Source organism: Anser anser (genome assembly GCF_964211835.1).
Source record: "Anser anser genome assembly, chromosome: 4".
NCBI lineage: Eukaryota > Metazoa > Chordata > Aves > Anseriformes > Anatidae > Anser > Anser anser.
In genome coordinates, this window is record NC_139724.1 from 73,124,545 (window position 1) to 73,139,536 (window position 14,992).

Genomic DNA, 14,992 nt, shown 5'->3' on the forward strand with positions numbered 1-14,992 from the left:
GAAAAATACATATTTCATATCATAAATTATAATTACATAGTTACATATTTGACTGTTCTTTGTATGTTCTTCTACTTGCAAGAGAAAATGTAGTTCTCTTTTCCCACTGTGTCTATGAACATAAATAATTTCTACAAGTAGGCTCCTGGCATAATTCTGCGTTCATGCCATATTTGCCTCAGCGTAACTCTATTATAAACTTCAAATTAAGTACTATTGATTTATATAAAATATAAACTTTATCTTTCAGTTAATAAAAGGGGATAAGGACCTTATTAACTCACAGTCACCTTGTAATAGTCCCAGTCTCACAACAGAATTTGGATTATATTGGCATTTGTATATTGAAAAAAGTTGGACACACTTTCAGGAAATCTGAATTGACATATTGCCAAAGACAACATACCACCCAAACTCTCAATGAGGAAAAGTAAGGCACTATTTCCTGCATGCAGCACCTCTGCTACTGTAAGCATAAGCCTGGAATCAAAGCAAAAACCGAAATTTCCACTTCCTGAACAGTGGGGGGACGAGCAGTCTGTTGGTACAGTGCCTGTGCTATCAGCGTGCAAATCAAAATGATTTCATAAACTCTTGCTTTGGATCTAGACTCTTTATCATTAGTGATCACTATACACAACACAATAAAAGTCTTCTGCACGACAATATCTGATCAAAATGCACAAGCTGATTTTGTTTAAAGCAAACGCTGGAAGTTTAAAATTTTAAAAACATCATTTTTATTTTTACACATTTTAAAAGTGCACTTTTTCTGATTTAGCAAATATCTGTTCTTCACTACATAAAGTATCTACAAACGTTTTAATAATATTTCACATAAAAGGTGGAAGAGAAGAAAGTCAAAGTCCAGAACTCAAATGTAATAAGCTCCTGCGCTTTTAGCTTTTTTTAAATATACAACCAGTGGATTTCAGAGGAAAATACTTTCTGAACCAGTCAGATAGCAAGTAGTTTTCACATTAAGTTTTAAACTCATATGCCGAAGTTAAGGGGAACTTCTAGGAGGGAGCACACTTACTGGCAGCAACTACAAACCTCAAATGCTCATGTATGTTGAATGTTTTCAACCAGATACCCCTTGTAAGTTGTGAAAAGATTAAAATCTAGAAGTGTTAAAAAAACATGCATCATCTAAAACTCTTTGATACTCACTAAGCTGAACTGCAAAGTCTACTTCAGGCACAGCTATAGATATATAATAAAGCTGAACTCTTCCATTTCAGCAGCAAAGGGTCATTTTCTCTCTTTTTCCCCTCCTCCTCACTCACCTCCACTCACAACCCCCCTGTTCCTTTGTGCTGGTTCTGGCACTCTCCCAACCCCTCGCTGAGCTGACTAGATTTGCTAACCTAGCAGAAGAGCGTTCACTTTTTATCAGGTTAGTTTTGTGCTGGGTTAACTGGTTAGTTGGATCGGCCCAGCCAGGGGCAAGCGTTAAAGCACAAGGGACAGAGCAGAAGCTCACAGACAAGGACACTGCAGTGATGCTCTCAGCCATATCACCACCACTCCAGCCTGCTGCATCTGTTTCCCAAGAAATTCAGCTTCTACTTTTTTGTGCTGTGCAGTTGTACACTAGAACCATAGTGCAGTTTAAATCTTAAGGGCAGCCTTTGGCAACACAGTGCTAGAAACGATGACAAGGCAACTTTTCAGGCTCTTACCTTCCCTGTGTATGAGCTCAGCCCATAGCTTGTTAAAGACTTTCCCCCAACTAAGACAACATCCTCGCCCAGCTTGTACGAAGACTCGAGAAGAGATTCCACTGTGAAAGGAACTGCCTCCATGCTCTCTCGATCCCGATCCCACTGGAAAAGGTCCCCATCCAAGGAAGGAATTATCATCTTATTCCCAAATACCTAGAAGAATTCAAGAGAACATTAGCTACCATCTAAACACATTTTTAAACACATTTTTAGCAAAACATATACAGATGGCAAATACAAAAGGAAGCATTGCATGAGCAAGTACAGTACTTTATATTCCAACGTCTTACTTCACAGTTGCGTATCCCTGTTCAAGGCCAGGCTGGATGGGGCTTTGGGCAGCCTGCACTAGTGGGAGGTGTCCCTGCCCATCATAGGGGGCTGGAATTAGATGGGCTTTAAAGGTCCCTTCCAACCCAAACCGTTCTGTGACTCTACGGCAATCCCAACTGCAGCAAATATAAAGGGAGAAACATTCTTGAAGAGACTGAACGGTCACTAGTTGAGAAGCAGGCACTGCACATTATTTGTGATGGTGGTAAGTTTAAAGACAGTGGCATTTTAGGTGAAGTTCTACCTTTTTCCACCCCTCACCGCAGCTGATTTACTTCTAAACACACAACCAACCATTCTCTCCAAGTCAGAAGACTGAATTTTGTTGTAAAATAAAAGCTGAGGCTGTATGTGTACTTTTTTGCAGTTAATGGCTACACCAGAATATCCATCCTCCTTTAAAGTTGACAGAGCAATTATCACTGACATCAGAGCTCACATTTCATTTTTGCCTTTTCAGACAGCTCAATCAAGCTTCTCCCCAATTTTTTTTTTATTTTGTTTATATACAGTTCCTTTAATACTCTCTGGCTTTTCCTTAAAAGGCACAATAGGTCAAGATTTTTTCACCAGGATACAGTTTCATCCATTACACAGATTTCTCAAGGAGATCCTCGCTCGGAAGGATGAGTCATTGTCAATGAGTACTAAGGGGCTTATTAAGGAACTCATTATCAGCATCATAGACCATAACTAATACCGTGGAGCCACGGTGGCGGTGTCCATCATGAACAGTGAGAAACTATAATCCATATGATCTTGGCTTTTGAGGATATGGATTAACATGGAAGATGTTAATGCTTTTTCAGACCCTCTGTCCATTTGGGCAATACCTTACAACATAATTACATTAAATCCAGATCCCTTACACATTATAATTTGAAGTCTGGTAAATATGTATTAGTCACTTCAAAAAAAAGAACGTATTCCTGCCAGACTGCAAGGCACAGGTTTGTATTGCACAGCCACACAAAAGATCCAGAAGATCTTTTATCAGCCATACAAAAGATCTTCTCATTATGTGACGATCTGAAACCACATCTTCTGCATGACTGAAGTCTCCAGCATGAGACTTGTTATTTTCACTGGGTCACAGAAGAGCAAACGGCATGAGCAAAGTTGAGATTCACACAAACAGGGAGAGAAAGTCAGGTCCTGTAAGTGTGTGCATGTCATGACTAATCTCTTACAGTGTTTGGTACACCTGATTCAAGGAGAAACTTCAGGTGAATTACCTGATAATGCTGGTGACTGTATCTAGGGTCCCTAAAGGATCCAAGACCAATGCTTTCTGGTTTTGGAAAGCCTCACGATGACTGACAGTAAACAATTATTCTCAGGATCACAACACGTAACTGAAGAGATAACAAAAGCAACCCCCTGAGTAGCCACAAAGTTCTTTACAAAGCTAAATGAAGTGTTCTTTCCTTCCCAGATATTTACCTTACAACAAAAGAAGCCAAAACATGTAGGAAAAGACATTGTAATGCAGCATTTCTTGCGCATCACAGCTCTCACAGCCTCCCACGTGGGGGTGGAGGGGTTATACACCTACATACACATGGCTCTATGCACACACTTCCAGAAATAAAACAACAAAAGCAAACATTTGTGCAGAGGGTCATTTGTAGAAATCACATGATTAGTGGAAAAATAAAGCAAACAAGGTTTACATAAACGTTCACGTTCAAGAGCAGCCTTGTGATCTTCAGAACAAAGACGCACAGATCATGGAAAATAGTTCAACAACAAAAGAAGTTGGCGCCAAACTTGCAGCCTTAACCAAGCTGGAGTATTTAGTTAAAACATTCAACACAGAGCAATATGATAGTGTTTTTTTGTAATACATTCTATCAGAAATGCATAATAGTTACAGTCAGAGCTCAGAGGCTGTGCAGATTACTTTGCGTTAATAAATCCTCTGTAAGGCTTCTTCCTGCAGGTGGTTCGGCAAGGACCTGAGCCCGACCTCCAGCTGGATCCAGAAGAAATTCTGCCGGGCTACGAGCCAGCTGAATTCATACAGCATGGGCAAGCTACGTGGGTGCTGCTGGGAGCCAGACAGCTACTTGTGGGTTCTGGCTTTTAGAAAAGCTTTCTGGAAGCCACAACAGCAAGGGCTGAGCACGCTCTGAGCACCACACTCCTTGCCATGCATTTGAGCAGGCTCCTTGGTGCCCAGGCTGTGGTGCAGACCCAAGTAGTGGGTGCGGAGCAAGGGAGGCTCTTGGGTAGCAATGAGCTCTGGTCACAGCAAGACACATGCCACTGGAGATGTTTCCCTCGTCCCAAAGCTTTCTCTCCAAGGCCTGACCACTAAATCTTTGGGAAAACTTACAGAATATGGCAAAATGTTGGCCCTTTCTGGGAACACCACACCCAAATTCCCCCCACGGAAGTATGCTCCCAAAATGTGAGTCAAACAGGGTCACGCCTTGTACATCTTCAAGGACTTCCCAGGAGCGGGGCACTAACTGCTCATCTGATACAGCCTCTGTCCCCATCAGCTGCAGGCGACAGATGAGACTGCTCCGGTTAGCTCTGCTGATCACCTGCCCCTGCTCCCAGCCTTGGGAGCAGCACATCCTGCGTGACATTGGGAAGGCTGAGAAAAAACTGCTGTCGGTGAACACATCAGGAAGGCAAGCACAGGCAGCAGGAAGGGCTGTAGCGCTGAAGGACAATGCTGGGGGAGGAATGCATGGGGCTAAACTGAAAACAGATTAAGTGTAAGCTAGGCATTTCAGTTAGTAACCACCACAAGTGGGGTATTTCACATCAACTGGAGGAACAGAGGCAAAACCAAATTCCCCTTCTAAGACGAACCTACCTGTAAATGGGATTACAGGACGTGGCTCTGGCAGGGGACTGTACCTAATTGCCACGAAGCTCCTCTCTAATTAAAATAGCTCTCTTGTAGTTGAAGAATGGGGCAGGCATGCAGATGTGCCTACTTCAGGTGCACACAGGTAACAAAAAGGCATTTGTGGACACACGCCATTCATTGCCTTTTACGAGTGTGGTTTTCGGCGCTTTAAAGCACAGCAACAACATCAATTCCTATCAGAGTCCGGCAGCTCCAGCACCTGAGAAGCAGCAAAGGGACTTTCCTTGAAAGTAGCAGCGAGCAGCATCGGCATGCAGCTCAGGTAGAGGAATGACATCACCCCGTATCTCTACAGCATTACCTCATCTGCTAATCCGAGGAGTGAGTCACCCAGGCAGTCAGCTGCAAATCTCTTGGCACAGAAAATGTAGGTTACCACGATGCACTTACACATTCCTCTGATCTGTCAATGTAAATAGCTATTTGTTCAGCTTCACCGGTCAGCAATATGGCACATAATTGTTAAGTGGCTTGTCTTTCAGAAGTAACACTTAAAAAAAAAAAGCCCTACATTAACTAGCGAGCCCTAAATGAGACGCTGCTCTTTTTTGCTCATTAAAGAGTTTGAAGCTGAAGTTCTCCATTGGCTCGGCGCAGGGTGCTGCAGGCCTATCAGCGGCGCTGGCTGCTCAATCTCCAGGCCGACGGGTGAGGTAATGCAGTTTCTAAAAAGCCTTGACAAAAAAGCAAAAAGGCGTAACGATCCGAAATGGCATACGCTACCAGGGAATTTGCTGTCTAGACTCTTTGCTGGAAAGGAGGGCACCGCACGAGAGGGTCCACGACAGGTTGCTTCGGTGCAGGAAGAAAGCTGCTGATTTGTTGTAGGGGGAGGAAAAAAAGCATCGTGTGAGCAGAGATCAAAAAGCTCCCCTGAGCTGTTTAACAGTAAGCCTAACATTCACTTCCCATACCTACCGATCCTTACCATACGAAATATCAAGCATGCCCACGTGCAGACAGCTGAAAAAGATATGATGCCACAATAGTTAATATTGTTTTCAGCTGCGCTGGACTTTCCAGTAACTCCAAGGAAATAGCTAAGCAGAAATAAAATACTTTCCTTAGAATAGGAAGTGTTTGGTCTTTGTTTTTCTAACGCTTCAGCTTGTGGTTTTCAAAACTTACTCTTATCATAAGATATCACTCCTGTAAAAGCTTTATTCCAGTTACTAATTAGCTAAGACTAACCTATATGATCTTATGTGATAAGGGTACCTTTTTTGTCTGTTACAGTAATCTTATTGTAGATGTAATCACAAACAAGATCAAAGCCCACATCGGGTATGCTCTTAAAGCTGCTTCCCAGGGAGAACTGTCTCTAAGCCCCTTTAAGATTTGTCTAGGCAACATTAGGAGCCAATTATAGCAGCTTCACTATAAAGGGTGGAAACAAGAGTTTGCACAAACGAATCAGGGAAAGAGCACGTAATCACTTTGTTCCACGTTAAAAAAAATCGCAGCAGTATAGAGATATCCCTACCATAAACTTTTAGAGGTTTTTCAGGTCACACACACACGGGAAGGCTACTAGCTTAGGTGTCTGAACTGATTTATTGTCTGCCTGTTTTCAATATGTATGCAGGAAAGTATCTGCACAGCTGCACTGGTTTATGGCTTTCTTCCAATATAAGTGGCTATTTCTCTGCCTCAGTTTGGATTTCAGGATGGTTAATTCTCCTGTTTTCCCTTCAGGTACCTGCAGAAGTTCTGAAGCACAGGGTACTACACTGCAAGGATGACAACGTAGTATTTACCAACAGGAAAACCTTATTCAAAAGAAAATTACACTAGCAAGAAGGGATCAGCTAGAGTATAAGGACATACTTCTCTGCAAACTTTTTGCAAGGTCCACACCACTGACACCTCCTTAAGAAGAAAACAAAGACCCTAGCACAATATTCTGGGAAACAAAGGCTGCCCAGTTAAATTATTCCACTGCCTAAAGCATTGGTAAAAGAGCAGAGAGTTCTCCAGAGCACACACTGCTGTTTAACTAGCCAAGGAAGAATACAATTGACTGAAACGGAGTCCATGATTCACATCAGTCATATGTCAACTGACCTTCTGAGATGTACTCAAGGGCGATGAGGAAGCTGAAGCTGGAAATACCTACAGACAGGCTGTCGTCAGTGTCTTGTCATGAAAAACTTACTTTCTTGTAAATACCTCTGAACACTTCTGATTCAGCATGACAGTTGTTTATCAGGTACGTACCTGCTCCTACCTGCATCCTGTTTGTTAGCAAGTGTACGTGCTGAAAACATCTTCGAGATCAGGACTGAAAGAAGTGTTCCCTTGAACTTCTGGTGCACTGGTATCTGCTTCGCAGTTTACCGAAGCAGAACATGGCCTGCCTTCTCTGACGGGAAGGGACAGCCTGGGCCAGGCTGGCATGGCAGAGAAGCCAAGGCAATAGGTTTTTATCTCAGCCAGATTGTGATAAAGTGAAAAGGCATGCCAGCCTTCCAAGGAATAGTCATTGCATGAGATTCTAGAACCTCAGGATGACTTTCACCCAGAAACAGGAATTCACAGGATTTTTAAGTGTCCTAGCCTGGCCCCTGCTCCTGTCCACGCCAAGATCCGCACGAAAGAAGTTTCTCTTTGCTCTTCTTTCACCATCCCACCATACTCCACTACCTGGTAGTTTCTACTTCATTTTTCATTGGCTAGAAGAGACTGGGACAAGTCATGAATTTAACTTTTGTGGCTGTGTTTATCATGAATGGTGAGTGCAAGGCACAGCCATGGAGCTGAAGCGATGTAATCCTGTGCCTAGGCAAGCACTAGAGAACCTGTTTGAAAACTCCTTTTTCCTGTTTCCTCAAAGCAACACCTGCAACACTTCCAACAACTTCACTGAACAACTGCAGTCGGCATCTCTGGCACAATTCTACACTGCAGACCTTAAAACCTGATCAAGTGTCAGGACCCTGGTTGCCTTGTACACTACGCACCACAACAGCTCGAGAATGAAAGTCCCCTTGCCAGCATCAGGGGCACGGTATCATGTTAGGCTCACGTTTGCCATTAGAAGAATTAGCCTTACCCTGTCCTCTGCCCTTCCTTGAGCAGCCACGCGGTGAAACAGAGGAACTAGAGCAACCGCAGCGTGTTAACCAGCCTGCCCCAGCTTCAAAAGGGATCAGTTCCCCAACGCCGTTCGCTGTGCGATCAAAACAGCCCCTTCTGAAGAAGGCCAGCGAACTAAAATACCACTGTTACTTTAATCACAGTCAAACAAGACTCGGGATTTTGACTACAGAGATGCCAGCCTGCCTCGCTGCCATGGCAACAGACTTTTTAAAACTGTTCTCCTTAATAATCAAAAACGCATGGTGCTTTAAGAACGACTTTATTTTGACATTATTCCATCCCCCTCTTTAACGTAGCAAGTTTTGTTCAAAAGAAAAAGACTTCAGTCTTCTGGAAGTGAAGAGCAGTCCTTTCCAAGGCATGCTGGAGCCGCTGCTACTGAGCCCAGCACTGAGGTCACTGAAACCAAGGGCACATTTGGGAAAAGATCAGTAAGGAAAGTGAAAATTACCCCAAAGCTCACTCCTACGGAAACAGGCACTGTACAGAAGCTCATTAGCTACCATGTTTTAAGATGTTTTAACTCCCCCTCGGCCCAAATCTATCTTGCAGGACTACACAAGCTCCTACAGGACCACTAGGAAGAACCTAAGTGAGATGCTTCTCTTAAGAGATGGGGAAAATGGGCAAAAACACCAACCCACATCACTTCGGGGGTTTAGGATTTAAGTCTATCTTTGCCAGGCCCTGTGCATTTCTTCCCCAAACCTGCCTGCACAGGGTTTTTTTTTTTTTTTTAAAGGTAAGGACGCAAAGTCCCTGTGTCTTGAAAAATGCAGTCACAGAGCAAGTCCTACAAGAAAAGAGAGCCCGATACAGGAGGATAAGACAAGATGGCAAATGCAGTATCCTCGTTCAAGGATGCAGAGACCACAGAGAGGTTAGAGGACAGAAAGCACGAAACACGCAGTGACTCTGACAGAAAGATTAATAGGGTTACCTGTGGATAGAGGGTAAAGTCCAAATGAAAATCAGAAATGAGATGTCAGCAGCCGTGCTGCTAGAGGAATGATTTGCTAAACTGCCTAAAATGCTTAGTGCTTGAAACAAGCCCTTTCTTGTACAGGCAGAGATACAGGCTGCAAGTTCAAAACGGGTTTAGGGCAGAATAAATCGCTGTGTTGTATTTTGGGCAGCTAAGCTCCACATATCTAAGTCATCCATTCTCTGTTCTGCAATGGGTATTTGTCTAGGCATTACTAGAGCCGATCCACTTCCAACTCTGTAAACACCAGAAGCATTTAACAGACAACACAAAACATGCAGCGTACCATGTGTAATTAAATTACCAGCTACCATCAAGGCAACTAAACAACACGGACAGCAAGCTGATGATGAACGACGTTTCCAAGCTCTGCTCCAATGCATTTTGACCACGTCTGCCAGCGTGGCAGATGAAAGTCGGCCACAACCATTAGCCCGGAGTGCCTCTGTCAGAGAAAACTTTGCTGGCATTGTTCGAGGAAGAGCATCGCCGGTGATGCTCCGGGCTGAGCGCTCTGCTATCACACAAGCCACACACTTGTTATTCTAGCTCCCCACGTGCCCTGTAACGGAAGCTGTCCCCCCCCCCCCCCCCCCCCCCCCCCCGACATCGTTACAGAATGAGTTAGAGGACACGTGTCAGCACTTTATCAGAGCTTCATCAGTGCTAACTGCATTAAGTGTCAGCAAGAAAGCCACCGAGCTGCAGTTATAGGAAGCTGTTTGGTTTTTTTTTTTAATTGAACGAGTCATTAAACTCCGATGATTGTCTTTGAAAACGGGCATTTTGATAAATGCATGCAGCCACTTGTCTAAGCAACAGATTTATTTGTCACCCTGCAAAAAACACGATGCTGCATCACATTAACCCCCCAACTCAGCTCAGGTATCCACCACCGAGTCCTCCTCCCCACAGACTTACCACTCCACATTAAAAAGTTCAGCTGGATTTTCTACAAAAGCACAACTTCAAGCTATCCAGATACTTAAAACCAATTACTCCCTTGCCAATGATATTCTGATCACTGCTTCTGGCCTTATTAAAAAGGTATTTTCAGGATAACTATAAATCATTTTTTTAATCTCACCCAGAAAGCAGAGGTTTATACTCAGAAATGCACGGGTAGCCAAGTTCTCAAAGCATGGCCCCTCTTCATCGCCAAGCTCACCTCGCATGTTTCCAGCAACAGAAAGAAAAAACTGTTTGAGTCATCAGCAATCATAATACATCTGTGTAGTTAAAGAGCAGTCGCGTCCATTCTCTTCTTGTAAAACACAGGCTCCGCTCCCCTTGATAGCCCTAATAAGCCTTCTCTGCCTCAATTGCAATTAGAATTTATCTTCCTTTGAAGTACAATTCTGGACACTCACTCCTTATTCATTATGAGCTTTTCCAGGACCATTTAAGACTCTTAATCTCTCTCTCTCTGCCCTCAGGCAGCGTGGGATCACATTTCCTTCCCCTGCAGAGGAATTGAGATGGCAGCTGATAACCTGTCACAGGATCTCTTAGCACACAGGATTCTCAGTTTTAAATTGATCACCTCCGACCTTCAACAAAACTGTTATCAGGCCCTGCATCTTGTATTTCATTTAGTACAGTTTAATTCCATTTCTATTACAGAGAACTTCTGTGATGGAGAACTGGCTTACGCCCCAGCCCTCCTTTAGAGGAACGATACCTCCCGCTCTCAGAGCATCTGGTGGTCCTACATCTGTCCCAGCAGCGCACAAAAGTAAAGATGAGCTACAGGACACAAGGAACTCTACTAATAAACTCTTCCAAACAACTAAAACTATACTGTTTCACTTGCAAGGAAATAGGTTTTTGCCAAATTAGTCATCTCGATACCAAGTCCATTGATTTAAATACTCTGCCTGCTTGAACTAAGTGAAGATTTGGGGATTTGCAACTGGTTGCAACACAGTAGGGATGCAAAACAATTTTGCAGCATCACTAGAAACTTAAAACATTTACATTCTTTGCTTTCTGGAGTAAAATTTTGCTGTAGTTTTACATACTAAGGCACAGAGAACCAACTTCTTATTCCATGCTTATGGGAGTCTGACCCCACCACCCAGCATTTGCTCCTGCAAGCACTCTTCCAAGTGCTAAGCAGAACAGGCTGCTTCTGCTGCTGCGTCCCCATGCCAGCTGTTTTAAGATGCATAAATACATATAAAGTTACAATTAACCCTAGTGAGAGGGCAGACCCATTTGTTTGTAAGCAAAAAGCCAGGAAGTACAGAGAAAGGCATCTTCTCAGTGTGCGTGTAGTCTGAGATGCACCTCCAGTTGTTTTCACCAGTGACTGCTGGGAGAGCCAGAACAGATTTGTACAGGTTTGCTAGAAATTCCTAATATTCAGCACCGTAGTCAAAAGCTGCTGTAATAACCCTTGAAGTGAAAGCACTTGAACAAGTATGACTGACAGTCCTAAGTACTCCCCACCCATGCCGCAAGCAACCACATCTCAGCTTGTCATTGGATGGTATTTACAGGCAATGACTTAATTGAAAAAATAACCAAAGTAGAAAACCACGGGCCAAACAAAAACCTCGTTTTTATTCAGGCTAAAGTGCTGCTGCAGGGGTGCCTTAAGTGGTGGGTGTGATTTTCCTGAAGCTGATGTCACAAGATTTCTCTTTCAATGAGACAAATTATCTGCCCGCCCCTAACCTCTGGGAGGGCACATAAAAGAGAACCCAGAAATCACAAGTCAACATCCCCAGCGGGCATGTTGACCTCCTGTAGTGTGGGTTTTGCTATTTCTTCTGCCCTGAAATATAAGAGGCCAAAGAATTGAGAGTTGTTGAATTCCTTCCTGTGTTCCCAAAGCAACCCAGGACACCTTTTGACCCTTCTCTGGCCACAACTGGGTGCAGCAGTTGCTTTATCCAGTGCACAGTGAAGTCCAGGCAGATAATGCCTTAAAGGGATTCCCAGATGTTTGGACGCTTCACTGCAGAAATTCCTATTTCTTTTGGAGAATCAAAACATTGAAAAATTTAAAGTGTTTATGATGCAGATGAAGAAAAACAAAACATTTATATTGTGAACTAAAGCCTGTAACTAGTAGAGCTTTGGAGACTTTGAAGTCTTCCCCAGTCGTCTGCCCTAAGCATCACCCTGTCCTCTCCAAAGGACAAAAAAGGAACAAACGGCTTGAGATATCTATGGATTCTTTGCCTACAGTGCAATTAGTTCTCAGCTGACTTCAGTATAAAACTTCTCTGCATCTCCACGTTTCTCTGGAAGAAAATAATAATCCTGGGCTATCCCACAAAGAACTGCCACTTCGGTCCAAAAACAGATCTCCCAGATTCCTAAGACTGTAGAAAAGCTTATTTTGAGCTGCTATGCTAAGAGCTTTTAGAGCAATAAGGATGCTGATGAATTTTACAATACATAACTCAATTATTTCATTTTTTCCAGTATACTGTGGCATGTTCACTATGACTCCTACAGATATCAGGCTGGTGGACCTGACATCTCATTTTGTCCCATGTCCCCAAACCCCTCAAATAAGGAAATGAGGTTCTTACTCAGGGATTAGTCTGTAACAAGAGACTTATGAGCCAAGGCAGTTCCTTTTACCCAGTACATATGATTTGAGCCACCCTGCCAGGCTGAACTCCCTGCAGCGTCCCTGACAGCACACAAAAAAGTGTCAGCCATGGATGTATTTTTAAGCTGTTACTCTCACATCATCACCGTCAAGTATCCTACTTGTTTTTCTCCAGTCTCATCACACAGGAGAAAACAAGCTACCAGCTTTTTCACAGCAGTGTCTTTACAGATTATCCATCTTGCAGCAGGCTTTTTTCTGTCTATCATTTCTTCTCCAGCCTCCCACTGATCATGCACACCTCTTCTGGCCAGTGATTTCAATATAGGGGCAAGCTTACACCTAAACTTCTTTCATATGGTAGTATACAGAAAAAAGAAGCCCGTTAAGCAATTTAGTATTAAGCTATGCAGGTAAAAGAACACATCACCCTTGTTAGGAAGTGACAGCAGTCTCGACGATGTGTATAAACCCCTTCTGCCGCTTGAGAGGCAGCCCTCTATTTTAACAGGCTGATTCTCCCAGATGTATTCACTTCTAAGTACAGACAGTATACTGTATATTCAGTACTAAGTTTAAATTTAAAGAGTGAACAAGTGTGTTTGCATTAAAAGTGCACTTTTGGAAAAGGTGAGAGTCAAAAGACTTTACCCTAAACTTCAGGGAGCAATCTTTATGTGCAAGTAGCAATAAATCTTGAAGTTACACAGGGAAACAGTTTTTAAATTTTAATGCACAAGACTGAAATGTGGTCTCATACATTTGCAGCATTGGCACCCTGACCATGCTTGTACACATTGGAGCTTAGAGCCAAAGAAAATTTTACTATTGCAGTTACCCAAACAATTAGTCGTTCAGCAGACTTCCCTTTCTAATTGATCTGTTCGCATAACAAAATGATGAACATCTCTCTTGTCAGCATCTTAAGCAGCAGTTTCAAGATCTGAAGTGTTTGACAGAGCTGCTGGAACATTTGAAATTTTACTACCTCACTTTTCTAATTAACACATGAGCTTCAGACAGTCAAGTTGACATTTTACAGTTAAGCAGAGGAAGTAACTATAGCTCTATTAAACACTCAAGTTTGAACTCCCAATGCCTTTTCTTAAAAGGCATTCGGAAATTGATTTCATGCTTTTGCACCAAGACTCTGAATTAGAGTTCATTGCACTCTCACCCAAAATAGTTTAAATAAAAAAAATCCAAAGGATTAAGACAGAGCAGCAAACACTTCCCTCATTCTGAAGAAACACAACACGACTCCAAGTGTAATGCAGAAGGAATTTCTCACCTGCCATTTCTTGCAAGATGTAGGTTAACAGCTTACATAATGATGCTCTTTTATGCAGAATATAATATTGTGGTTGCAAGCGCAGAGAACTCTTCTACCTCAAAAATGTTGGAAGAGGAAGAAAAAGCCTCAATAGTTACTTTGAGAGAGTAAAATATACCACATGCCCAAATCAGAAAGGAAACACTGAACTGGAGACAGACTTTGAGACCTTAATGAATTGAATATATTGACCCAAAAGAGTAGTCCCAACAAATTTAATGAGGCCAGCTGGTACCTCAAGAAGCCTCTAGATTCACTGCAGTATCTTTCAGGTGATGCTGACTGCAGATTAAACACATATATTGAAATGTATTAGTGTAGAATAATTGGAGTATTCATTACTTACATTTTTCTAAGCTTTATTTCTTCACTTAAACAAACGCTGTTTGTTTACGTGATGGTAAATCTAAAAGACCTATGTTCACAACTCTTAACATCTTCCAGAAGGCCAGAATAGATTACTCGTAATTCACAAGTTCTCTCCTAAGGTCTGCATCTTAACTGACAAAACCTTGAGCCTTTGGCCACAGTCATCGAAATGCAGCAATTTGAAAGCCCATCTGAAAACATCTCATACGTTTAACAACGCTCTTTAAAAGCGATGAGTCCCATAGCCTACTAACTTGTAGCCACAGAAGGGAACCGTATATTGCATGGACAAAGGACAATTTCTGCTGTTCCGGCACCAACCTTCAGTTTCTAAAGTCACATCACACTGCAAAAAGATCAAAACGCTGGCCAGATCAGTTCAGTCACAGAAATCTGGATTTGCAAGATGCAAGAACACTTCCGTAATAATAAATGCTTGAATTCTTGAAATCTTTGAATTTGAATCTAGGATCACGTCTTCGTTTTTAACGAACAATGAAGTTTGTATTTGCATAGATTTCTAGTGTTTGTTTTATACATGGCTGTTTTATTTTCACTGACCTCATTTCAAACTGTTCAGAGCAACAGGTAACAGACAAGTATTTCAAGTTACTAGTATTGAAAATATTTGGGAAGGACAGCAGTTCCAAGCAGACACTTTCCCCTTTACGGAGCTCTTTACAATTTTTGT

General features: G+C 42.6%; 1 protein-coding gene and 1 long non-coding RNA gene across 2 annotated transcripts in view; both read right to left on the minus strand.

Annotated features, from left to right (window-relative positions):
• EIF2AK3 (eukaryotic translation initiation factor 2 alpha kinase 3) overlaps positions 1-14,992 on the minus strand; it is a 42,581-nt gene that overhangs the window by 20,688 nt on the left and 6,901 nt on the right. The window contains exon 3 of the mRNA XM_083834769.1: positions 1,686-1,880. Within this exon, the coding sequence (XP_083690895.1) occupies positions 1,686-1,880 (195 nt within the window). The remainder of the gene's footprint in view (positions 1-1,685; positions 1,881-14,992) is intronic.
• Positions 2,681-5,870, minus strand: LOC310898967. Its single transcript, XR_014583881.1, has 2 exons — positions 4,891-5,870; positions 2,681-4,772 (listed from the first exon to the last, which is right to left on the minus strand). It is a non-coding gene; the product is annotated as an uncharacterized lncRNA (long non-coding RNA).